The 24,984-nt window shown below is 38.3% G+C and overlaps 2 protein-coding genes across 10 annotated transcripts in view; both read left to right on the top strand.

Moving 5' to 3' along the window:
* Nucleotides 1-6,706, top strand: part of FAM184A (family with sequence similarity 184 member A) — an 85,549-nt gene extending 78,843 nt beyond the window's left edge. Inside the window, exons 16-18 of the mRNA XM_008138783.3 lie at nt 1,730-1,834; nt 4,527-4,729; nt 6,358-6,706. Of these exons, the coding sequence (XP_008137005.2) occupies nt 1,730-1,834; nt 4,527-4,729; nt 6,358-6,439 (390 nt within the window). The 3' untranslated portion in view covers nt 6,440-6,706. The remainder of the gene's footprint in view (nt 1-1,729; nt 1,835-4,526; nt 4,730-6,357) is intronic.
* A 3,396-nt stretch (nt 6,707-10,102) lies between these two features.
* The window catches only part of MCM9 (minichromosome maintenance 9 homologous recombination repair factor), a 68,953-nt gene continuing 54,071 nt past the window's right edge, over nt 10,103-24,984 (top strand). For 4 of the 9 annotated variants that reach the window (XM_054722256.1, XM_054722259.1, XM_054722261.1 and 1 more), the window contains exons 1-6: nt 10,265-10,322; nt 12,442-12,760; nt 14,478-14,794; nt 15,975-16,056; nt 21,232-21,432; nt 24,816-24,941. In XM_054722256.1, coding sequence (XP_054578231.1) covers nt 12,457-12,760; nt 14,478-14,794; nt 15,975-16,056; nt 21,232-21,432; nt 24,816-24,941 — 1,030 coding nt within the window. In that variant the 5' untranslated portion in view covers nt 10,265-10,322; nt 12,442-12,456. Of the gene's footprint in view, nt 10,323-12,441; nt 12,761-14,477; nt 14,795-15,974; nt 16,057-21,231; nt 21,433-23,148; nt 23,626-24,815; nt 24,942-24,984 lie in introns of those variants that run through there. The other 5 variants (XM_054722258.1, XM_054722262.1, XM_054722254.1 and 2 more) reach the window with 5 other exon arrangements.

Raw genomic sequence — 24,984 nt, forward strand, 5'->3', positions numbered from 1 at the left:
ATTTTAACATTTAAATTTGGTGCTTTTTTCAGTATTTTTAGTGCATATCAAATGTTTAATAATATGTCATTGTCAGTGTACAGTTAATATACTATTGAAGTGTCTGTATTATACATGCAGAATTAGAATTGGATAGGAAAGAATAGCGCATTCATGCATTAGTCTGCATTGTACACTTGTAGGTTAGTTAGTTAATTTCCTAAACTGTATTCCGTAGAACTCTGTTCCCATGGACGAAAGGTGTCACGATGAAGCCTAAGCTACAGGCTCTCGAAGAGTCTCAGTTCACATTGAGGTGTTAGGGGTTCTGAGAAATCCATCAGGGAAGAAAATACAAACTTGACAAATACACTGTTTTCATTAAAGCCATTATTCCTTAAGAATAAAAAAAGTACACAAACATTTTAAAACTCATAAAACATTTCAGAACCTTCTAAAATTATATGTTCTGATCAGCAATTAACATGTTGCCTTTTACTGCCTCTGACATGAGAAATCTTTCAGAGTAAAACTAGAAATTGAATACTAATCATTCTGTTTGCTCATCGATCTCTTCACCTAACAACTTTGGACATTAGCGTGCAAAGAGAGCCTAAGAGCACTTATTTCTGAAGTCCTTTTCCTTTAACATATCTCTTTTAGCACCTAGACCTAGACAACAACGGGTCTGTTGTGTAGGTTTAGAAGTTCCTGCCAAAAGCAACAGGCAGCAAATAGATGGGGGTTTCTAGATGAACCCAGGAGCAGGTATTGGAAAGACAGAGCGCGTGCTACGCTGCTTCTACACATTAACCGCCCAATTCCCCAGGCATTGTGAGCATGAGCGCAGGCCTCACAGATTGTTCTGTCTGATCGCACATATATTTCATCTGTGGTCCATAGAAATAGCTATTGATTTTCTAGCTCTTACTGAGTGTTACAGATAAAATTGTATTTTTCCCTCACAACAGGATAGGTATTAGACTTCAAAGAGTAAAGTAACTTTCCAAAGCAACACAGTTGGTGACAAAGCCAGGAATCTAGCCAAGGGTTGTTCCACACTCTTTCCACTGCACCCCGATTCTGTGGACTAGGAGGCACATGGGCTAAAAATGAATGATGAAAATGACAGTGGTAACTAACAGAGAGCTGAAGAATCTAGTTCTACTAGAGCACAATCCTACATTTCACGCTGTTCCTTTTACTTTTGTTTACTTCCACCCGTCTGGTTATTCAGTTAGCCCATGTTGTTGGTGAAGACAAAGGCAAAGTGTTTGTCTCTGTCTGTGCTCACAACTGCCGTCATACATTGATGTCTCAGAGGAGCTAGGACAAGATCAAGTATCTTTCCAATACTCAAGCACAATGCTGTAACCTAGTGTCATCTTCACACGTGGAAACAACTCAACCATGCACACAGCTCCACGAAGGCAGGTTAAGCTGGCCCACACTGCACAGTCAGCCCTTTGCAACAGAGATGGGAACACATAAAACATTTAGACCCAGCCTTAAGGCAAAAGGTATTAAAGGGTAGAGAAGAGAGCCGGAGCATAGGGTTTGAAAGATGTTGAGAACTTACCCACCAGCAGTCTTTAAGAAACTGGTGATCGGGTTAAGAAATATTTGAGCAATGTATATAAATCTTCATTCAGGTTTTTATTAAATTTTGAATGAAATGGCATTTAAACAATTAAATTGTTAAAAATTCACTAGAAAATGTTTAAGAGATGTTTGTAATTCTTTTGCATAGGAGGATAATAAATTTTATCAGCTGGAATTAGTCAATCGAGAAACTAACTTCAACAAAATGTTTAATTCAAGTCCTACTGTTGGTGTTATTAATCCATTGACTAAGGTATGTGCTGTACACACTGTGAAATAGGGATATGGTTTAAAACTTGATTAAAACTTTATAAAATATCTAGAGTAGAATAGGCTAAACCTTCCAAAATATGTTTTCTTAAATTTAATGATCTAGGACTAAAATCTATGAAAGCTTTATGTATTCATTTTCAGAATGAGACTCCAATAATATTCATTTATTTGTTGATAATGCTCCTTAAAATAACATTTTATTAATACTATAAAACTTTGGTGCTATCATTTTGTCTTTCATATCTCTAAAAAAAACTATCTTCTAAGGCTCCTCAAGATAACTTCTTGTCATTTCCTAGTGCTCACCAACCTCTGGGAGACCCTCCAGCTCTGTGTACCCAACAGCTCCCCCTAAGTAAGGCCTGCCATCTTAATGGACATTGGGTTGGACCGACTGTCAGAGAAAGACTTTACTTTTCTCAGTCTTACGACTTTTCCTTAGCAATTAAAATTGAACAAAACCTATTCTGACCCTTTATTACTCTTTTAGGATAGAAGAGCCTTAGAGACAAATGAAATGGACATGACTAAGTCATATATCTTTGTACCCCAGCTTCCTATGGCTCCCATCATAGTACTTTGGGTATAATGGGTATTCAATAAATATCTGTCCAGTTGCAAAATTTTATCCTGTTACCTGTAAGGCACCAAAATTATTCTAGTGATGAAAGCAAGTAATAAGGAACAAATAATTATGTATATTGGCTTCATAGGATTACATATATTTTGGCAAAAGTGCTAGTGCTAAAGATATTATTTAATACAGATTTTGTTAATTTGCATATCATGCCTAATTTAGGTATGTTAGGCTGTTAGTCAGAAAATTTTTGTTTTCAAAGGCCATAAAACTTCTGTTAAGAACATGGAATGTGTCCTTTCACAAATTAAAGCTTTCCAAACTTTAAACTTACTAATAGATGTTTTATAAAATAGAATGACTGAATTAGGGAGACCTATGGCTGTATCTCCAGAGCCTAAAATACTGCCTGGCACATAGAAGGCTCACAATAAATAATTGGTGAATAATGAATATAGTCAGTTTTAGTTTTAAGTTCATAATTTAGGGTGAAGTAAGTTTTTAATTATAAAGTAAGATTAGGAGACTTGTTAAAAACAAGATATACTCGAAATATTTTCCTTGTATTTATTGTTCATTGGAATTAGGTTTGTAGCTACAAAACAATTACTATAGAACTTTACCAATGATACCTTTGATTTCTTAAAATAGAAATCTTCAGTAGGTTTAATTATGCCCTTTGGTGACTGGAAGAAGAAAATGCAAAAGATATATCTCTCAGAACTTTCAAACTATTTTTGACTCCTAAGAGTGACTTCAATTTCTACAAATAGTTCTGAAGAAAACATTATTCTTTCTTTCTTTTTTCAGTTATACTAACATAGGCTCCTTATCAGAGACTCTGTGGTCACAGACTATGATACAGAGGACAATGTCTAGATAGTGAGATTATTACTTTGTAAGTAAAGGAAAAGGGCCATCTTATCTATTAATTGTATTTTTTCCAACCTCTGGAGTCATTTCCAAAATTTTTTTCATACATTTAATTAGTAAAATATGGGAATATTTAAAGTATTTTACATGTTAATTTTTATTCTGCATAGTAAGATCATGTTCATTGATTCTAGAGGTGTGAATAAAAGACTAGAGTTAATGATTTACAAGCTGATAATTTTTTAAATATATTTTTTTATTGATTTTAGAGAGGAAGGGAGAGAGAGACACACACATCAGTGATGAGAGAGAATCATTGATTGGCTGCCTCCTGCACGTCCCCCCACTGGGGATTGAGCCTACAACCTGGGCATGTGCCCTTGACTGGAATTGAACCTGGGACCAATCAGTCCATAGGCCAAGGTTTATCCAATGAGCAAAACCAGCTAGGGCCAAGCTGATCAATTTTGATAATCTGCTATTGTATTCCCCATTTCATCTGTTAATTTTAAAGAACAATTAAAAATTTAAAAATTGATTTGTTTTATAAACTTTAATTTTTTCTAAAAGATTGTGAGCCAATTAATACTACCAATTAATTGGGAAAGGAGACTTAATTATGCAGATTTAATTTTCTCTCTTCAGAAAGTTGGTGCATTAAATATAAAACCAAATTATTTCTCTTTCTCTAAGTCAACTTTAGATCTTAAGTAGAAATGTGAGATTTGTTTCAAACTGTATTGCCAAGCATTTTCTCATTCCCTTTTTTTTCCAGGCAAGGACTGCCTCCCTCTGACAGATGGCTAAAGTTCACAGGACTCTCTTTTAATATTATGCTTAACTTTACACCTTCTCCTAATTTTAGCCTAAATCCTCGTGCTATCTGAAAGACCTACTCTTTTTCCCCCTTTCCCTCCCAGTATTCTTTACCACTTGGCATTCTTTCCACCACCTCCTCCCCTCCCCATGAACCTTTCCGGAATGTTTCTTCCTCATTCTTTCTGTCCCGACAGCATGTCTGTCTGTGAGGATTCCATGTAAATAAAGAACACCTCCAAGGATCCCCAGACCACACTTGGGGGAACACTGGTTCATGTTAACATCCCATTTTAACAGAAAGCTTCCAAAATTTTCCCATGCCAAATTTATATCTTCTACGATTCCCCTTTTCTCACTTGTCCTTATGCAGGGACTATCCTCACATGTATTATTTTTAATGCAGCAAAAGAAGAAGAATGATAAATCACCAACAAACAGGTTTGTGAGCGTTCCCAATCTAAGTGCTCTGGAATCTGGTGGAGTGGGCAATGGACATCCTAACCGTCTGGATCCCATTCCTAATTCTCCAGTCCACGACATTGAGTTCAACAGCAACAAGCCACTTCCACAGCCAGTGCCACCCAAAGAGCCCAAGACATTTTTGAGGTGAGCCCTGTCTCACCAGTGATTTTTTTTTTTCTTTCCTTTTTTTTAACTTGAGAAATTTTATCTTCTTACATTGTAGAAATCTACTACTTTAAGAACAGCCTAGGAAAATACTGTGAAATATTTTCAAAATATATTGATCAACTCTCTAGAGAACTCTTTTTTGATTTTTCAAAAGATTTTTTTCCAATTTGTTAGTCAATTTTCTAAATGCTTCAAGGGGTGTTAATGTAATTCACATGCTTAAAATTTTAATATTTATGGACTCTTGCTTCATTTTTAGTGTTGTCACTGATTTTTCATTAATAATCCATCCTTATTAGAAAACTTAAAATTTGTTTTAATTTAGCGGCTTTTATTTGTTTCTGTTTCTTGTGTTATATGTTTATTTTTTTTCCCCTTTCTTGTGTACCAGGCTTACTTATAAACACACAGGCTTATTGCCAAAATAAAAAATATGTAAGCTCTGGGAACTTAATGATATACATAAGCAAAAAATAAATCTAGAAAAAACAGTGTTTATAATTGGCATTCCAATTTTAAGTTATCTCAGAGGTGTTGATTAAGTCTATTAATGAATAAAATTTAAACAAAATCCCGTTATTTATCCATTAAAAATTAAAGTCAGAAGGTACTGTCATTTTTATGCTTGCTTATTATTACTGATTATGTGCTGCTTTAAATTTATTTACTTTTAACTTATTAACTCTCAGCAGCATCACTAGTAAGAGTCTTACAAGTAGACTGTCTTTTTCTAGGTTAAGTGATTAATGACATAGTTAATGACTAATTATTTTAAATAGAAAAAATGGCAAGAATTAAAAATAGTCAAGTACACCTTTGAATGTGTCTGCTGCTAAATATTTTGTGTTGCTTATTTTCCCTTGTGCATGGGTATGTTCAGGTATCAGTAAGATGCATGTGCATGAGCTCAAGGAACATGACTACTGGAGTTGCCATTACACATTGTTGCGTGCCTTGTAATTTCCCCCAAAGACGGTAGGGATCCTTTTATTTTCTCAACTAGCCCAAAGAATCTTTAGTTTGACTTAAGATAAGTATAAATTATATAATTTTGAAGGTGGAGGGGAAAGTGACTTTTTAATGCACTCCTTTTTCCCTAGAGTATTTGCATATGGAATTATGAAGTGAAAGTTTAATATAAATATATACCTGTAGTAAAAATACTATACTGTGGTTTAGTTACTTACTTTAGTTGTATTTAAGCACACATCTGTAAAAAGCAAGTGCCAGATTCTGAAATTAACCAAAAGAGAAAAGACACTGAAAGAGAGGAATGTTGTCTTGTTCTCTCTTATTCCCCACCATGCCTGAATTTTTTTTTTTTTTTAATTCAAAGAAGGTGACATTATTTTCCTCAACTGTTTGGGATTTTTTTTAACTGTGACGTGGCTCCTCCTGAACTGACTTCACCTGAGCTGCTGATGCACTCTCAGGCCCCCGTGGCGTGGAGAACTGAATCTAGGGTAGAGGAGTAGCCATCCTTGAATACACATCTACCTAGGAAGCCCGTTGGGGTCATCTACACTGGTGTTTTTTGTGCTTTACCCTTCCTTTTGCAAAACAGCTTGATGCTGGGTTACATGTCTCTCTTTTTGTGAATTCAGTCCTCCTCAGAGTGAAGCTTCCCCGGTGGCTTCTCCAGATCCCCAGCGCCAGGAGTGGTTTGCCCGGTACTTCACATTCTGAAGGAATTGGGTTGGCTCAGCTCTGTGTGGACTCTTACTGAGAGCGTGACCTTAGGATCATTATGCGAGTAGGCCTTCCTGTGTCAAACACTGTGAACGAGAAAGTATTTGTCTCTCCGATTTGAAAGTGCACTGTATTTCCTGTGATATTTATTGGAATCATTCTTATAAGGTACGATGTTATGTGTGTAATTATAATAGTTATTTTTATTTGAGATGGAAGAGTCTTTAACCTTTGTAATTACTGCATAATAAATTTTGTTAGAACAAATAATGATGCTTTGCATTTTGTTTTTCTTTTTTTCAAGTAAGTTTATTTAATTTTTAAATATATTTTTATTCCAGGTAAGATGTACCAAAAAGTTTTACTGCACAATAATTATAAAATACTAAATTATTTGGTTTCAATAATCATAACAAAATCAGGAGGGACAAATATGTCATCTTAATTTGTTCCATTACTATGTATAGCTATAATTAAACTGTTCTCTAAACTTACAACGCTATTCCAGTCCTTCTCAACTTCTTCCAAAAAAACTGAACAAGAAAAAATAATTCCTAATGCATTCCCAAATTGGGAATGAAGAAGTAAAATTGTCACTATTTACAGATAACATGATTCTATATTCAGAAAACCCTAGCCTGGCTGGTGTGGCTCAGTGGTTGAGCATCTACCTATGAACCAGGAGGTCACAGTTAGATTCCAGGTCAGGGCACATGCCCAGGGTCAGGCTTAATTGCCAGTAGGGGACATGCAGCAGGCAGCTGATCAATGATTCTCTCTCATCACTAATGTTTCTATCTCTTTCTCCCTCTCCCTTCCTCTTTGAAATCAATAAAAAAAAAAGAAAAAATTTTAAAGATCTACCTGACTCTTGAACCATAAAAAAGAGAAAGCCCTAAAGACTCCACAAACTATTAAAAACAATAAAAATGCAATAAAGTTGCAAATTTTGACAAACTGACACACTAGACAGATCTCACACTCTACAAAAAATTAACTCAAGGTGTATTATAGATTTAAGTGTTAAACACAAAACTGCAAATTCTTGAACATAGGAAAAACCCTGATACCCTTGGTTTAGTGATGACTTTTTAAAAAACACCACCAAATGCACAATCCATGAAAGAAGCAATTGATAAGCTGGACTTGATAAAAATTGAAAATCTGCTCTGTGAAAGACAATGTCAAGAAAATGAGAAGATAAGGCCAAAGCTTATCAAACACATGTAATATTTGCAAGGCACATCTGACAAAGTACTCTCAAAATTCAACAATAAGAAAAAAAGCAACCTGATTTAAAAACGGGCAAAAGAGGCCCTAGTCAGTTTGGCCCAGTGGATGGAGCATCGGCTGAAGGGTCCCAGGTCCCAAGTCCCAGATTTGATTCTGGTCAAGGGCACATACCTTGGTTGCAGGCTCGATCCCCAGCCACGACTTCCTTCAATGTGTCTCTCTCACATTGATGTTTCTCTCTCTCCCCCTCCCTTCCACTTTCTCTAAAAATCAATGGAAAAATATCTTCGGGTGATGATTAACAATAAATAAATAAACAAACAAATAAATAAAATGGGCAAAAGACCTGAAATGGCACCTCACCAAAGAAAATATAGAGGTAAAAATAAGCATATGAAAAGATGTTCAACATCTTATGTCGTTGGAGAAATGCAACATAAAACGACAATGAAACACCTTTTAGAATCAGAATGACCAAAATCCAAAACACTGACAACACCAAATGCTAGAGAGGTTGTGGAACAACAGGAATTCTCATTCATTGCTGGTGGGATACAAAATGGTACCGCCACTTTGGAAAAACAATTTGGTGGTTTCTTACAGAACTATACGATATGTTCCAGCAGTCATATTCCTTGGTACTTACCCAAAGGAATTGAAAGCTGCTCTGCACCAAAACCTGCTCATGGATGTATATAGCAGCTTTCTCCAGAACTGGCAACACTTGTAAGCAGCCAAGATGTCCTTCAGTAGGTGAGTGGATAAAGTGTGGTACATGCAGATAATGGAACATTATTTAGCACCAAAATGAAATGAGCTGTCAAGCCATGAAAAGACACAGAGGAACCTCAGGTGCATATTACTAAGTGAAAGAAGCCAATCTGAAAGGCTACCCACCTACTGTATGACTTCAACTATATGACATCTTGGAAAAGGCAAAATTATGATGACACCAAAAAGATCAGTTGTTGCTAGCAGTTAAGTGGGAGGGAGGGATGAACAGACAGAACACAGATTTTTAGGGCAATGAAACTATTCTGTATACCACAACAGTATATACATGTTATCGTACATCTGTCAAAACCCACAGAATGTACACCACCAACAGTGAAACTACTGTAGACCATGAACTTTGGGTGATAATCATGTCAATGTAGATTCATCCATTGTAACAAATGCACCACTCTGGTAAGCAGATGTCAGGAGTGGGGTAGGTTGTGGAAGTGTGGGGACAGTGGCTATATGAGAACGCCCTGTACTTCCTGCTCAATTTTGCTGTGAACCTAAAACTCTGAAAACTTAAGTTTATTGTTTTTTTATTTAAAAAAATAAATTTTAAAAGTTCAATTGTCTTTCTACACACTGGAAAAGAACAATCAGAAATTGAAATTGAAAATATCATTTACATAGCATCCACAAGTATGATTTCCCCCTTCCGCATACCTTTATGGGCAAATCTGAGTTAGAGATAGATTTAACAAAAAATCAAACATTGTTGAGAGTTATTTAACACCTACATAAATGGTGAGGCTTACTTTGCGCAAAGGGCATATGACAATATTATTAACATGTAAAGTCTTCCCATATTGACCTACAGATGCTATGCAACCGCAACAAAAATCCCAGCTTTTTAACAGAAAACGACAAACTGGTTTTAAGATTCATACGGAAACACAAAATTCCAAACATCTTTGAAAAGGAACAAAATTGAATGCCAAACACCATCTGATTCCGACTCCTTATAAAGCTACAGTAATCAAAGACAAGACGATATTTTTTAAAGGATAAAACAGATATGGCCACAGAATAGGAAAGTCTTAAGCCACACATATAAGGACAACTTTATTTTTCACATAAATGCAAAGGTTTTTCAATGGGAAAAGGATAGCTCTTTCAAGAAACGGTGCTAGCTATCCATAGGCAAAAGGAGTTACCCAAGATCGTATTTTCGCATGTACTAGTACAAAAATTAGCTCTAAATGGATCATAGGCCTAAACATAAAATCCTCCAAAACTTCTAGAAGACACAGGAGGAAAACCTTCGTGGCTTTGGGTTTGGTAGCGTTCTTAGACCAAATGCAGACAACGCCTCTGCAGCACCGCGCACCTTCCCATTGCACCTGGGACCGGAGCTCTGTTCGGCCCCTCCCCGGGACTCCTCGGCCCCGCCCACTCTTGGCTCCACCCCGGACCCGCCTGGTCCCACCCCGCCCACTGCGCCCCGTCCACTCCCGGCTCCACCCAGATCCTCTGACCCCGCCCCTCCCGCTGCGCCCCGCCCCCTCGCGTCCCGCGGCGCCAGGCGGGGCGCGCGCCCGCCCGCCTCCCCACCCGGAAGGGCCGCCCGAGCGGCGAAGTTGGGCGGTGCGCGGCCCGGCGCCCGTCGGGAGCGCGGGCCCGGCCGAGCCGCTCCTAGCGTAGCGCGCTTCGCCCTCCCGCGAGGCCGGCCCTCCGGAGCCTGCGCGCCCCCGCGGCCGACGGCGCCTCCAGCGGCCCCGCGTGCGCGCCCCGCCCCGCCCCCGCTCCCGCCGGCCTCCTCGCGCTCCTGGGCCCGCGGCATGACACCGCCACCCGGTCGGAGCTCCCCGTGGCCCTGCGCCTCGGGGGCAGCGCACCCCGAGTGACTTCCGACACTGCGTATTCGCCCGTAAGTGACAGCCGCCGCCTCGCCGTGTTCCTTCTTTCTCCCCCAGTTCGTCCCAAGTCTTGCCCACAGTTTGCTTTAGTTCAAAACTGTTCAACTCCGGGCCGGGCCGGTGACAGAGCTGCCCGGGAGCCGAGCCCGGGAGTGCCAGCGACCTGCCCAGGCGTTGTAGGTCAGGGCCGCGTCCAGAGATCTCAGTGTGCGGACAGCAGCCCTGGGAGCGGGGCTCGGTCCCGTTTGCCCAGCGGCCCGCGGGCACTGGGCTCAGGGGCGGGCGGGGAAGGGGCGGGCCCCAGGGAGCGGCCCGCCCAGGCGAGGGGGCGTGGCTCCTGGCAGGTGCGGCCCGGCGACTGGACCGGCGGTGATTCCCAGGGAACCAGCTAGTAGTCGCCACTTCCCCTCCTGGTTTTAACTGTATTTTAACCTTAAATATTTCAATAAGAAACCGGAAAGGGGACTTGAACGTTACCAAAGAGTAAGTGTCTCCAGTTTATCTATCTGGGTGGGTAACGTTTATCGGGTTGGCAATCTGCTTAGAAACAATTGATCAGTTTTGCACAGTTATGGAAAATGAATGCTATTCTTAAAAGAAGATGCTCTCTTTAAAAAGACTAGGCGAAATTTAATCTGACCTGAATTTGAACCATGGATTCTATGGCTGCCCGCTTCCTGCCCTGTGGGGAGCTGTCTTTTAAATTGCTACACTTGTGGCTCCAAATTTAATACGCATTTATAGAATCTTAAAGATTCTCTTGTAGCCACTCTTGGGAATACAGTTGTTGGTTTTTTTTTTAAAGCAAAGGCCACATCATGGGAATACTGTATGATTAGTTCCTTCCCAGGTGCTTTGTCTGCTTTACACTTGGCTGAGTGTATATTACCTAACCCAAACAAATTACTTACCAATGCAGTGGCCCTAATATACATATACTCATTGGTTAATCTCTCACTGGCATCCTGTAGTTGTCAGGATTCTTTAATCATCTTTCTTTTTATAGAGCCTAGTGCAGTCAATGTTAGTTGAATGAAATAAGTCAAATTAATGTACACTTGTTCTCCCGTGTTCTCTCTCTGTTTCCAAACCAAACAAAAGTGTCTTAAATGATCCAAGTTTAGACAGTTTATTTGGGATTGTCACCCCATTTAAGTTTAATCCTTTTCTCCTTTGTGTTCCTATTCATATTGCATTTTTACCACTGTTGGAGTGCTATTATATTGATCTGTCCCTTAGTTCTCTGAGGGGATATAGAACCTTTTAATTGTGCTTTTATTTCAAAGCATAGTGCCTTGTACGTGGTAGGTATCTGTGTGTGTACATGAACACAGAATGGGGTAGGTACCCTTTTAATCTGTAGATACAAATTTTAAAAAATTATTACCAGGAGAATAGGATAGGTGATGTAATAAAATATACTGTACTTATTTATCTCGTTTTTTTTTTTTGTTGTTGTTTTTTACACTCTTGATGGCTGTTTTTTTGCTGAAGCCAATAGTTTTCCTGGATCAGAAAGAGAAAATAGGAAATAAATTCACCTCCAAATTGAAATTTCTAAAGCCAGTCTAATAACTATTCAAGTCATAACTGGTGATCAATCTGAATAGCAGTGTATGTTCTGTTTATGTAGCAGAATATACATGCATGCATGGGTGTGTCTGTGTGTGTTTAATTACAGAGACAGAGAGAAGGAGAGAGAGAGAGAGCGATGTTCTTTATATGAATAAAATCCAGAAGCGGGATGCTTGCAAAGAACTCTACCAGGAGAAACTTTAGCCAAAAGACTGTTACTTAAGAACAAGTGTATGTGTGGAAATTAGTTAAAAGGCAAGGACCGTTTACATAATCTAGAGTTAATGAGGAAGAAGTTTTGGGAAACGAAATGGGAAAGACATTGGACCATTTTGGAGTTGATAATCAGTACCAACATAATTCTTTACCCACTTAAAAATAATACATTTGCCAAATAACAGATAATTTAGATCTAATTAAAATGTAAATTCAGTTAGTATTTTGAGATTATAGTGTGACCTAAAGTCAGGATGATTTAGAACCACACACTTTTTGTTAATTTGTGTGTAAGTCTAGCAACAAAGGTATAATACCGTTCTTTCTTTTTTTCTTTAGTTACCTAGATTCAAGATGAATAGTGATCAAATTGCACTGGTTGGTCAAGTGTTTGAGTCATATGTTTCAGAATACCATAAGAACGAAATACTTTTAATCCTGAAGGAAGGAGATGAAGATGCTCATTACCCAGTTGTGGTTAATGCCATGACCCTTTTTGAGACCAACATGGAAATTGGGGAGTATTTCAATGCATTCCCCAATGAAGTACTAACTATTTTTGATAATTCACTGAGAAGATCAGCCATGACAATTCTCGAGTCCCTTTCTCAGCCCGAGGGTGTCTCCATGAAGCAGAATCTTCATGCCAGGATATCAGGTGAATCATTTAAGAATTTTATTGCCATGTTATTCTCTTTGGAAGATTTTTGAGAAACCTTAACACATATTGAATATATAATACTAAGAAATAATTGTTATTTGTACTTAAAAATATTTTTATTATGCAGTTGATACAGCACCAGGGGGTTTTCACGAAGCATTCCACAGAAATTTGGAAATAAGTTTGTTTTCTGAGAGTTAAATTGTAAAGGCAGAACAGAGCAGAGATATACAAAAATTATCCTAAGCAAAAGTATGGACCCTCATTGGCAAAATATGATACAATTTCCGTTAATATAAATACAGAATATTTTCATTAGAGAGTGGGCAAGTCAGTCTTGGAAGCACAGAAAAAGAAGTCATAGTGGCAAATGTTGGCAGTGCCCACCATGTTTGTATAGTACATAGTATATGGAAGCAAGTCTCAGCAAGCAACAGAAATGTCGAGTATCTGTAGACTTGTAACCTGCAACACTAAACTAATGTAATCTGGTACCTTAAGCATTCAGCTCATCTGACTAATTTGCTTTAAAAAAAAAAAATCCCATGTTTCCCAAACTACCTTCTGATTATTACTATATTTGGCTTTCAGAGTAGATATATTCTCAGGGAGAAAATGTGCTGACCATAGAAACTTAAAGGATAATCATACCTGTTATGATTATTTCTCTTGAGCTTGGCAAATTTGACAGATCTGTCTTCTGTGTACATACTATCAGGTTTCAGAGCTACTAAATTCTGAGGCCCAGGCAATGGACCATGTGACATGAACCAATGTAACGAATGCTACCTTGATAAACCTATTAGAAGGCAGCCTTTGACTATCACAGCCAGCATTGCTCTACTCCAAAGATGCATTAGCCCCGTGGTCGGCAAACTGCGGCTCGCGAGCCACATGTGGCTCTTTGGCCCCTTGAGTGTGGCTCTTTCACAAAATACCATGGCCTGGGCAAGTCTGTTTTGAAGAAGTGGCGTTAGAAGAAGTTTAAGTTTAAAAAATTTGGCTCTCAAAAGAAATTTCAATTGTTGTACTGATGATATTTGGCTCTGTTGACTGATGAGTTTGCCGACCACTGCATTAGCCAAACATGAGAAAGGGCATTTCCACATAAAAATTTTCTTTGGCATTTTGCACTTATCAAGTTGCTTTTTTACTAATGGTGACAATCACAAGGTTTTTAAAAGATAAAGTGATGCTGTGGGTAAACCTCTAGGTAATTCAAGGGTTGGAAACACTGTCAGACTTACATATTAATGAATCCTGAACCTAACTGGAAAAGCAGTGGCCTTCTAGCACTGTGGCACTTGGACGTTATGCTACCATCTCTTTATCACTTCGCATTGTGGTTTACTCAAAGAGTAATACATTGACTTTATGTGTGACTGGTAGCAGTATATTCTTTGTTGAATGTGGTTATAATTATATACTGTGTTTAGATCCTACTGAGATAGCCCTCTTATGAGAATGAATCCTTTTTTAAATCCTGGTTATTATATCATCTAGATATGTACTTTTAAAGCGAGTCCACTGATAATTGTTATTTGATAGAATTATTTTCTATTTTATTGACTCCATCTGATTTTTTTTTCTTAAGTAAAATACAGAGTTTTTCCCCCCCCCCCTGAAATTACACTTTCTTCCTCAGGAAATATGAGAAAAGTATATTCCATGGAGTCAAATGCGAAGGTTGATGTAGTTTCTTCTTCTTCTTCAGGTTTGCCAGTTTGTCCTGAGCTGGTGAGGGAGCACATCCCTAAAACGAAGGATGTGGGACACTTTTTATCTGTCACTGGGACAGTGATTCGAACAAGTCTGGTGAAGATCTTGGAGTTTGAACGGGATTACATGTGTAACAAATGCAAGCATGTATTTGTGGTCAAGGCTGACTTTGAGCAGTATTATACCTTCTGCCGGCCCTCTTCATGTCCCAGCTTGGAGAGTTGTGATTCTTCAAAATTCACTTGCCTCTCAGACTTGTCTTCATCTCCAACCAAGTGTAGAGATTATCAGGAAATCAAAATTCAGGAACAGGTAAGTGAGCAAATTAATGAGAAAATGACAAATTTGTAGAAGTATTATTCAGCTATGGGCAAATTGCCAGCACTAGGGAACACAAAACGGATTACAAATGAAATTTATGTCATTATTTTGTAGAAGATCAAGTGTGAAACTGTTGCACATATATCAGAATATAGTATTTAGAGACCATGATATACTAGTAAACATCTTTTTATGTAGAGCATTGGCAAGAGGATTGTGGAATGACTTAATAATTATGTTAAAATTAAGTGAATATTTAAGAAGTTCAAACCGGGTGTTCTTCACTAAGGGATAGGAGAAAATTAAATGGGTTTAATTGGTTATTAAACATTGGAGTGGGCCAGATTTAGGGCTTAGGCCTAATTTTTATTTGTTATGCCAAATGAGGCATACATAACCACTCTTTCATACATGAGAGTGAACCTGATTTTTATTTTACTTGCCACTTAAACACAAAGGCTTATTCAGTGTCAAGAATTTAGACTTCTGTCTTTCTACACCATTCTTAACTCATGGTTTCTATTTTTATGGTTGTCTATATTCCAGAATGGCAGCTACAATTCGATCACATCTGTATCCTAGTCAGAGAACAGAAAAAGGAATATAGGCAAAACCACATGCCATGTAACCCAAGTGTCCATTTAAGTAGTCTCCTTCAAAATCTCCTATAACATGTCTACTTACATCTCATTGGCCAGAACTTAGTCATATGACCACACCTAGCTGCAAGGGAGCCTGGGAGATTGAGTCTTTTTACTGGGCACTTGCTCATGTAGAATAAAACCAGGGTCCTGTTTCTAAGGAATAATCAAAGGAACTGAGTGATTTATCCAAGGTCTTATGACTAGAAATCAAGAAAGAACTGCCTCTTTATTTTGGGTATATAACTTTATTAATATGTTTAGTAGTTGGAATTATTTTGACTATCCACAAGGTAGATTATATTTGCAGATGTTTTCCAGATATTGGTGTTTTTATTTTAGTTTAGTTATAGTGAATTCTTAAACTGATAGTATGCACAATTTACAAGAAAAGTCTGTGAATCCCTGTCATAATTAGATTGTATTATGATACCAGAGAAATATAAATGGTAATTTCAAGAATTGCTAGGCTTCAGAATACTTAGCATATATTTAAGCATATTCAGTATCTGTTTTGTTTTCTTTGTTAGGTTCAAAGGCTAGCTATTGGAAGTATTCCACGATCCATGAAGGTTATCCTAGAAGATGACTTAGTAGACACTTGCAAATCTGGTAAGAATTAACTTTTTTAGCTTACATAGGAGGTCCTAACATATTGATATGGAAAAACCACTTTTTATTTTCCCAAGAGTGAGTGCGGAGACTTAATTGCCTACCTTGAGAACAGAGACTGGCATGGAGGTGGGACAGGACAGCAGGAAAGAAGCTGGGCTGGAGCTTAGCGATTTAGTCCAGCTGCTTGTTTTAGAGATGAAGACCCTGACTTGCCTAAGGTCCCTTGGAAAGTTAAGTGACAGAACTGGAATGTGAACCAAGATCTATGGACCTCTAGTCTGGGATGCTCTTTAGTGCACCATAGCTTCACAGGAGCAGCTTTAAAAATGTTGGTTTTAGTGGGCAACTAGCTAAGAACAGAAACAAGGAGGGATAGGCATCAGAGACTGTGACTCTGTCAAATGCTGCTGCAGCCTTAATGGTGTCTAGAAGAAAGGAGGTGACTGTTTCTCTCTGCTCTGTGCTGGTCTTCTGTCCTCCGAGGGTCCTCAGGGTTTCCACTAGCCAATTGCCTGAATTGGGAAGGAACTTGAATCAAACTGAAAGAACTGTGGGTGATTAGCATGGATAAGCCTCAGGAAAGAAATGACAACCAACTTCTATTTGTTGGAAGATTGTCATATAGAAATGGAATTGAAATTACAGAAGTGCTATTGGGTTTCAGTGGGCTGGAGGTGCAGGAAGGTAGACTTGACTGAGTATCTACTAATCAGAAGTGTCCAGCATAGGCCTTGGATGGTGGTGAGTTTAAGCAGAGTATGTGCAGCATCTTATTAGCTATTTAGGCCTCATGATCTGGAGATCTACAGTGTTCCAGGCAAATTACAGACTCTCTGAGCCTCAGAGCCGTTCTGAAAATCCAAGGCTCCAGAAGCCTGGTTGTTGTGATGTCATTCTTAGTTCTACTTTGATCTTTAGGCCAAACAGACAATCCCTAAGCTCTCCTTTGCCCCTCTCAACTCACCTAGTCTCCTCTTACTCTTCTCACTGGGGAGCCTGGGAAGAAGCAAACTTAAAAAGTACTTGTGGAAGGGCGAGGATTAATCTCAGCCCACGGCTATAGAATGGAAGTGTTCTACATTGACTTTTAAATTTTTGTTTTTACTAAGAAAATGGTAGGGAAAAGTTTTATTTGAAAGATTAAGATATTAGAAGGTTTTGTAAATCAGCAATACCACCAAAGCAGTAAATACTATTCTGTCTTTTGCAGGAACCACGTTTAAATATCATAAGTGATATTCTTAATAAAATTTGGTATGTTTTTTAAATGGATGTGTTGGTGATAACTTGATAATGAGAGAGTAAGGGTTGCTTTCTTCAGCTATTGGTAGAGAGTAGGGCTTAACATTTACATGGCACTGGTCAGCAAAGGGTACAGATCACAGACAGAAGCAGACTGCCTTCAAAGTGATCATCTTAAAGTTTTAATCAAAAACTTTGTCTAACCAAAATACTTGATGTTTTCCATATATCAACACAGGTATCCTCATCCATTCTTCTCCCTCACTGTCATCTTTCCATACTGACAGAAGACGCTGGTATAGAGCTTGAGAGTCTTGGATTTGTAGACTTTCAGTCCCAAACAAAGTTGTCCTCAGAGCTACAAATCTTTCATCAGCTTCTCTAAGGCTCCAGTTTCCAACCTAAGAAAAGGAGAATGGAAGTCTCTCCCCTTAAGCCAGCATCTTCAGCATCTTCTGTTCCCTGCATGCATTCCCAGGCCTGTCCAGACCGTTGTCTGTGAGGAGAAATGAAAACTTATTTTTTCTCTTTCTTAACTGTTACTACAATTAATCTAAAAATTGCCTAACGATTTCCACTCCTTTTTTAAACATTTAAGTTAAATTGAAGGTGGGTCAGAAAATGAAAATGATTTCTAAATCTTAGCTGAATATCAGCAGTTGCCTTTCAATTTACCTGCTTTAAATATTTCCCATTTTCTCTAAAGCACCCTTCATCTCTATAAAAACAGATAGCACAGTTGGATATGCTGGGCAATAACAGGTATACCTGATCTCTTATTCCACATTCCAGTTCTCCCCTAAAGGACAGATAGAAAATGCTTCATTTTGCCAAATTCCATCATTTCCCTTTTTTTAACCTTAGATTTCTCCAAATGCCTCATTTAGAAAATATTTACTGAGCTGATGTTAAAATGCTGAGGCAAACATTGTATAGAAATAAAAGAGTTCATTATCTAGAGTCATAATTCTTTATCAAAAGACTCCCCCGTTCATCCAAGAATAACCAACTCATAGTTTGAAATTTATTTCAAATATATTAACAGTTTATAGTTATCTAAACAGTATACTAAGGAAATAACAGCTTTGATCATGGATTTCCTGCTAAATGGACAAGTCTCTGTCAGAGTACCTTGTTCATATAGGCCTCTAGATTTTAACCCAAATCTGTAATGTCTGGATCAGCAAAGCAGTGCTTATATGAGCTTAGCCTGAACATGAAATTATCCTTTGATAGAGATTTCATCTAACTGAATTCTTTCTACATAGAAAAAAAACCTTAAGGTATTTTTCTTTCACATGTCACTAATAAAAAAGAATGTATGGATGCAGTCTGTCAACAGCTATTTTTTCACTTATCCATAGCTATAAACTTCTGTAAATATCAAAAGACATAAGTGGCATAATCCTTGCCCTTTGGGAATTTACAGTCTAGTTAGGAACCCAAACTGACATTGCAGAGAAATAAAGTTGGAGGTAATGTGCTGAGAGCTGTCAGGGCAGCAGATCTGAGATGGGTCTGACGGGGATGGCTGCAGTAGTAAATATACTGCAGAAGACAGAATAGCACAAAGTGACTGGATTGTATGAAAGTAAGAAATTTAGCTTTCTGCAAATAACTTGTTTATAATTTTTACCATAGAAAACTAAAATGAGTATTCACTTGGACTGTCACATGTATCCCATAATTGTTCTGATGATCACAGGAATCTGCCATTCAAAACATGTATATATGAAGGGCTTTTTAAAGGTATCAGTTGCTCTACAAATGTAAGGTTAGGTTTAGTATAATAATAGCTAATATTTATTGAGCACTTATATTTCTAGATATTGTATTAATTTACAAACATTATTTGACTTAATTATCACTATAGTCCTGTGATATAAATATAATTATTCCCATTTTGTAGGTCAAGACATAGGCTCAGCAAAGTTAGGTGACTGCTGGTGGTCTTGATCCGGCATCTAGAAGGGTTCAGGAACCTGGAGAAGGCGCTGTGCGTAAATTAAATGAGTCCAGAGATGAAACATAATTTTGGAAGGCATTATAGGGAGTTAGAGAAGACTTAGCTAAAGGAACTAAGTTCTCCTTGTCTCAGGACCCCTTGCTTTTTGTTAACACAATTTGTCCTAAGGCAAGGTAGAGATATATATACACATCAAAGGTTAGGGTTTGTTACAGAATCCATTGTCAGATTGGGGAATTTGCCTACGGCTGTTCAGGTGTTTGGCCAGTAGGAGGCAATAATTTGTAGATTGAAATGCCCTTAGCTGTCTGGCAGCAAGCAATCATTTATGCATCCTTTTCAGGTTTGGGGAAATGCTGTCAAGCCATCTCCAGATGATTCAGCCCTGCTGACATACTGGAATTGGCTTCTGGCAGGTAACTTGCCGAAGGTCACATAACCAGTGAGTGGTGGAGCTGGGATTTGAGTCCAAATCTAATGAGTCAGTGTTCTTGACCATTCTTCAGTACTCTACATTTTCCACATTATCACTGCTTTTTGAAGTTAGATTCTTACTAGTATGTGCTATATTTAAAAGTTAAGTTCCTCATTTGACTAAATTAAGAACAACCTAAATATAACCCATAAAATGACCATAGTAGAGGATTGTTCCAATGTGCATATAAAGTTGCCCCAGTTATTTTCATCTACAAAATTTGGGGTAGTCAATATAGTAAGTGATCATTATTCTTGATTGTGTTTGACAACCACCAGGATGTAGCTTGGAAAGGATTTTAAAAACAAGTGTAAAGCACCTATTTGTTATTTATAAAATTGCCTTTGGCTAGAAATATGCTTTCTATTCTGTGAATTGCTACCATTGGTTCCATGCTTTTAGCTTTTACAGTATACTTCAGAAAATCAAAAGCTCTGTGGATTACACATTGCATATTGAAATTTAGAGTTTAAGGCATTTTGCACCAGCAAATATATATTTGACACAGCCTTGGAAATAAAGATGTGCCTGTTAGTTCAGAGATAATATTTTTGTGCAAAATATAAACACCAGGATTGGGTTTGGGGTATGTCCAATATCCTGTGTTCAATAAGATTGAAATCTTTGGGGACTAGGATTTTGCCTTTTCCAGTGCCAAAATATTGAATGCCAAGCATTCATAAAAATTTGTTATTGATGTATTGAATTGTATGCAATAATAAGCACAGATGTTAGTGTTTGGAGAAGGTGCGTATAAACTACCAAGGCCTCTTAGGAAAATCTGTAAAAGTTTACTATCCTGTCCACCAGGAATTAGAGAGTTTCCTAAGGTGGGAAGGAACCAACTAAGAAGGAATAAGCAGGGTTGTGTTTTGGGCTTTCATAGTTTACTCAAAGTTTTTTGATGTAGAATAGGTATTCATTCATTCATTACTTTGTTCATTCATTCTTTTGTTCATTAAAAAAAGTTAGTGAATACAATGTTAACAAATGTGTTAAGTAAACATTAATCTATAAATTATTAAAAGTAGTATGTCATCACAAAATTCTTTCCTTTCCTGACAGCAAACTGATTATAGTTTAATCTTATGGCTGCAATTCTCACCTCTTTAAATGAAATCTCTGTGGCTTGAGATTCTGAGAGGATGAGCATGAGCCTTTCACCCAATATAATAATGATGAATAGTCATCCAGTAAACTATTTTCCCAGTGAAGGGTAATAATTTGGTGTGATTATAACATGACAGATTAAGAAAAAATAAAAATGCTGACTTTTGCTTTTAGTTGTACAGATACAAGTGCCTGTTTTTAAAAAAAATTAGGAATCTCTGGTGGGTTTTTGCACCCAAATTGTTTTCCGAGTGCGTGTTGGATGAGTGGATAGCACTCTAAACCCTGGTCAGGAAGTTATGTCTTTGTCCTTTGACATGGGCGTCTGTGCCCAGTATGCAGAGTGCTACTGCGGGACTCATTTGGTGCTCTTTCCTAGGTGATGACCTCACTATTTATGGGGTGGTAATGCAGCGGTGGAAGCCCTTTCAGCGAGATGTGCGCTGTGAAGTGGAGATAGTCCTGAAAGCCAATTATGTCCAAGTAAATAATGAGCAGTCTGCAGGGATCATCATGGATGAGGAGGTCCGGAAGGAATTTGAAGATTTTTGGGAACACTATAAGAGTGATCCCTTAGCAGGTTTGTGATTAAGGGTATAAAGCTGATAATTATTAATGGCATTTCATTCAGTAGTTAAACATGTTGTCTCTGATTGGGGGTAGCCTTACATGTCCCATAACTCAGCGACTGAGTGCACTGGGTAGTAGCATCAGTCAGTGCCTCTAGCCACAGCCTCCCCTGAAGCCCTTTTCTGGCATAGCCTCTTCTAGTTAGAGATCTGGAAAAATAAGGCTGACTTCCGAGAGGTTTTTCATTTCTAACTATTTTAACATCTTATACTGCCAAAATAGTTTCAGAATTTTCTACCTTCTGTACCTTAAGTAGGAAAAACTCATCTTATTATGACACCTTGTCTGATGTCCTTTAAATTATATGGACATCTTCACATGACTTTAGCTGAAGATTTAAAAATAGGAGCTAGGTAGAAAAGAGATGATGAATGATGGAAAGATGCAAAAAATAAGCTTTGTCATCACAGCAAAAATTTTTATTATGACACTAAGCTATATTTACATAGATTAAAACATCACAGCCTTTGAGTGTATAGAGTATTTTTAATAAAAATCCCAAATGTATAAAACACCAATTAAATCTTCAAATGTCTGTTTTCATTCTTCCTTGGAGGTATCTTCTGAGAAAAATAAGTCAAAGACAGTAATAGGCTATTAAATAGGCTATTATTTTAAAAAAAAACACATTTTCTTCTTAAAAATATATATTTTTTTAATATTTCAGAGAGGAAGGGAGAGGGAGAAAGAAAGAGATAGAAACATCAATGATGAGAGAGAATCATTGATCAGTTGCCTCCCGCACATACCCTGACTTGGAATCAAACCTGTGACCTCCTGGTTCATAGGTCAACACTCAACCACTAAGCCATGCCGACTGGGTAGTAACAGGCTATTTCTAATAAACTTCATCTCCAATCAAATACATGGTGATTACTTTATTCTTAAATCACATGCTGAACTGGATAGCTATCATTTCACCCACACAAAAAAAGGCCCTTATTTGCCAAAATAGAGGCAGTTTGCTTTTATTTTGTGGCATGATATACTTTTTTGCTTATGTGTGTAGCACATATGATCATTCTTTTACCTGATGTATACAGAAAGAACCACAGGTCTTTATATTGTGGCTTTTATAAGCAAACCTTCTAGGAATCATATATTTTTTAATGAATATTTTTTCTTGAAATTATTTCTTAGGATCAGTTCCTTATAAAAATCTGTAACCCTCCCTTGGACCACAGTCATTCCTTATTAATCACAACTAGAGGCCTGGTGCATGAAATCTGTGCACTTGTGGGGGGTGAGTTTCCCTCAGCCCGGCCTGCACCCTCTCGCAGTCTGGGAGCCCTTGAGGGATGTCCAACTGACATCCTTAGTGCTGCTACGGAGGCAGGAGAGGCTCCTGCCACCGCCGCTGCTGCACTCGCCAGCCATGAGCCCGGCTTCTGGCTCACTGACCACCAGGGGGCAACTCCTGTGTTGACCATCTGCCCCCTGGTGATCAGTGCGTGTCATAACGACTGGTCGTTCTGCTGTTTGGTTGATTTGCATATTAGCCTTTTATTATATAGGATGCCTCAGCCCAACTCTGCCTAGTTGGCTTTTCTACCACAGCAATGGAATGGATTCCCTACAGCAGTCAATTAACTTCCTCCAGGATTTACTAATTCTTTTTGGTCTCCGTTGTACTGAAATATTTTCTTCACCATTTCTGCAATCCCAGGTCATATTCCTATGGATTATGAGGCAATTTGGACATATTACCAAAAGGAGCCTTTGTGTATTGGCCCATAAATTGTAGAGGAAGGCCCTTTCTCTTCCCTTGATGGTTTGGCAGGAAATCTTCTAGAACTGGAATCTTCAGCTAAAGGAGTACTCATACAATCATTTTCACCTCAAAACAGCTATCACTGAAACATGAGTAAAAACTCAGATAAGTATAAAAGTCCCAAAACATGCAAATTAGTTACCAGCATGTGGACATTAACTTCTGCTAACATGAACGTAGACACAGCACCATTAGTAGTGAATTCTGTGTAAGTTAGGCTCAGGTAAGGCTTGCTAGACTCTCATGTTCTTCTGTTGGCTGATGAGGCCAGTAACTGAATGAAGTACCTACTTTACTCATGAACTAGAAGCCCGATGCACAAAGATTCATGCTAGAATGGGCTTTCATTTCCCTGGCTGCCAGCACCACCTTTCCACTCCAGCCCAGACCCTTTCCGCTCAGGCCCTGGAGCCGCCTCTTTCCTCTCCAGGAAGCCACCTCTTTCCATTCCAGCCCCGCCTTCCCATACTGCCCAGAGGCCCTTAGAAAGGGGGGTGGGGCAGAACACCTGTGTTGCCATGACGATGACACAAGCATCCCACCTGCCCTGTCACTTGGAGCCTGTGTATGCAAATTAACCGCCATCTTTGTTTGGTTAATTTGCATATCACTCCTGATTGGCTGGTGGCATAGCGGAGGTACGGTCAATTTACATGTTTGTCTATTATTAGGTACGATGGGATAGGCAGGGTCTCAGATTTGGTGTTTTGACATTTTTGAAAACAGATCCTAAAACACTAATAGTCTCTTATTTAAAAGACATGATCAGAAGAATCCAAGATCTGCAGCTTGGATTGGCAAAGTTGAAGCTTATAATGATCTTAATATTCTGACACCCTAGTAACTTATTCTAAGTAAAACAGAATTTACCAAACTTCTCAGAGCAAATGCTGAACTGCCACAGGATGGACTGATGTTATTTCTCTGACTCCCCTGGAGAAGCTCCAAGTATCTGTATGTAAAGGTTCTGGCTCCTACAATCCATCTTAACTGTTCTGAGATCAAGCACTCTCCTTTTATTTACACAGTGTAGTAATTTTACTGAAACCACTGCACAGAAAGTGCAGCCAGTTCTATTTTTAAGGGTAATGCTAGCCTGATGAAGGAGAAAATGAGATTCTTTTCTGTCCCCCTCTAAAGTGTGATAAATTTATAGAAACTTAAGCAGGTAGCACCCAGGAATAAAGCAGACATTTCACCTTATGGCATTAAGAAGAGAACTAAATCATTCACTGCTTTTAGTCATTTGGAAATGGTCCTCTTGATCATTTTATTTATTGATTGATTGATTGATTTTAGAGAGCCAAAGGAAGGGAGACAGAGACAGAAACATCAATTTGTTGTTCCACTTATTTATGCATTCATTGGTTGATTCTTGTATGTGCCTGACTGGAGATCAAACCCCAACCTTGGCATACTGAGATGACTCTACCAACTGAGCTATTGGGCCAGGGCTTTTAAATCATTTTAGATGGTGGAGTGTGTTTTAGGTTAGGGCGGACATTTCCAGTTATGATTTCTTAAAAATTATTGGCAACTTCTGATCTCTCTACCTTTTCTAGGAAGGAATGAAATATTGGCCAGTTTATGCCCTCAAGTTTTTGGGATGTATCTAGTAAAGCTTGCTGTGGCCATGGTACTGGCTGGTGGGATTCAAAGGACTGATGCTACAGGAACACGAGTCAGAGGTTAGTACCTATTTAAAACTTTTGAAATGTTTTAACACACATA

This window comes from Eptesicus fuscus, chromosome 10 (genome assembly GCF_027574615.1).
Source record: "Eptesicus fuscus isolate TK198812 chromosome 10, DD_ASM_mEF_20220401, whole genome shotgun sequence".
Taxonomy (NCBI): Eukaryota; Metazoa; Chordata; class Mammalia; order Chiroptera; family Vespertilionidae; genus Eptesicus; species Eptesicus fuscus.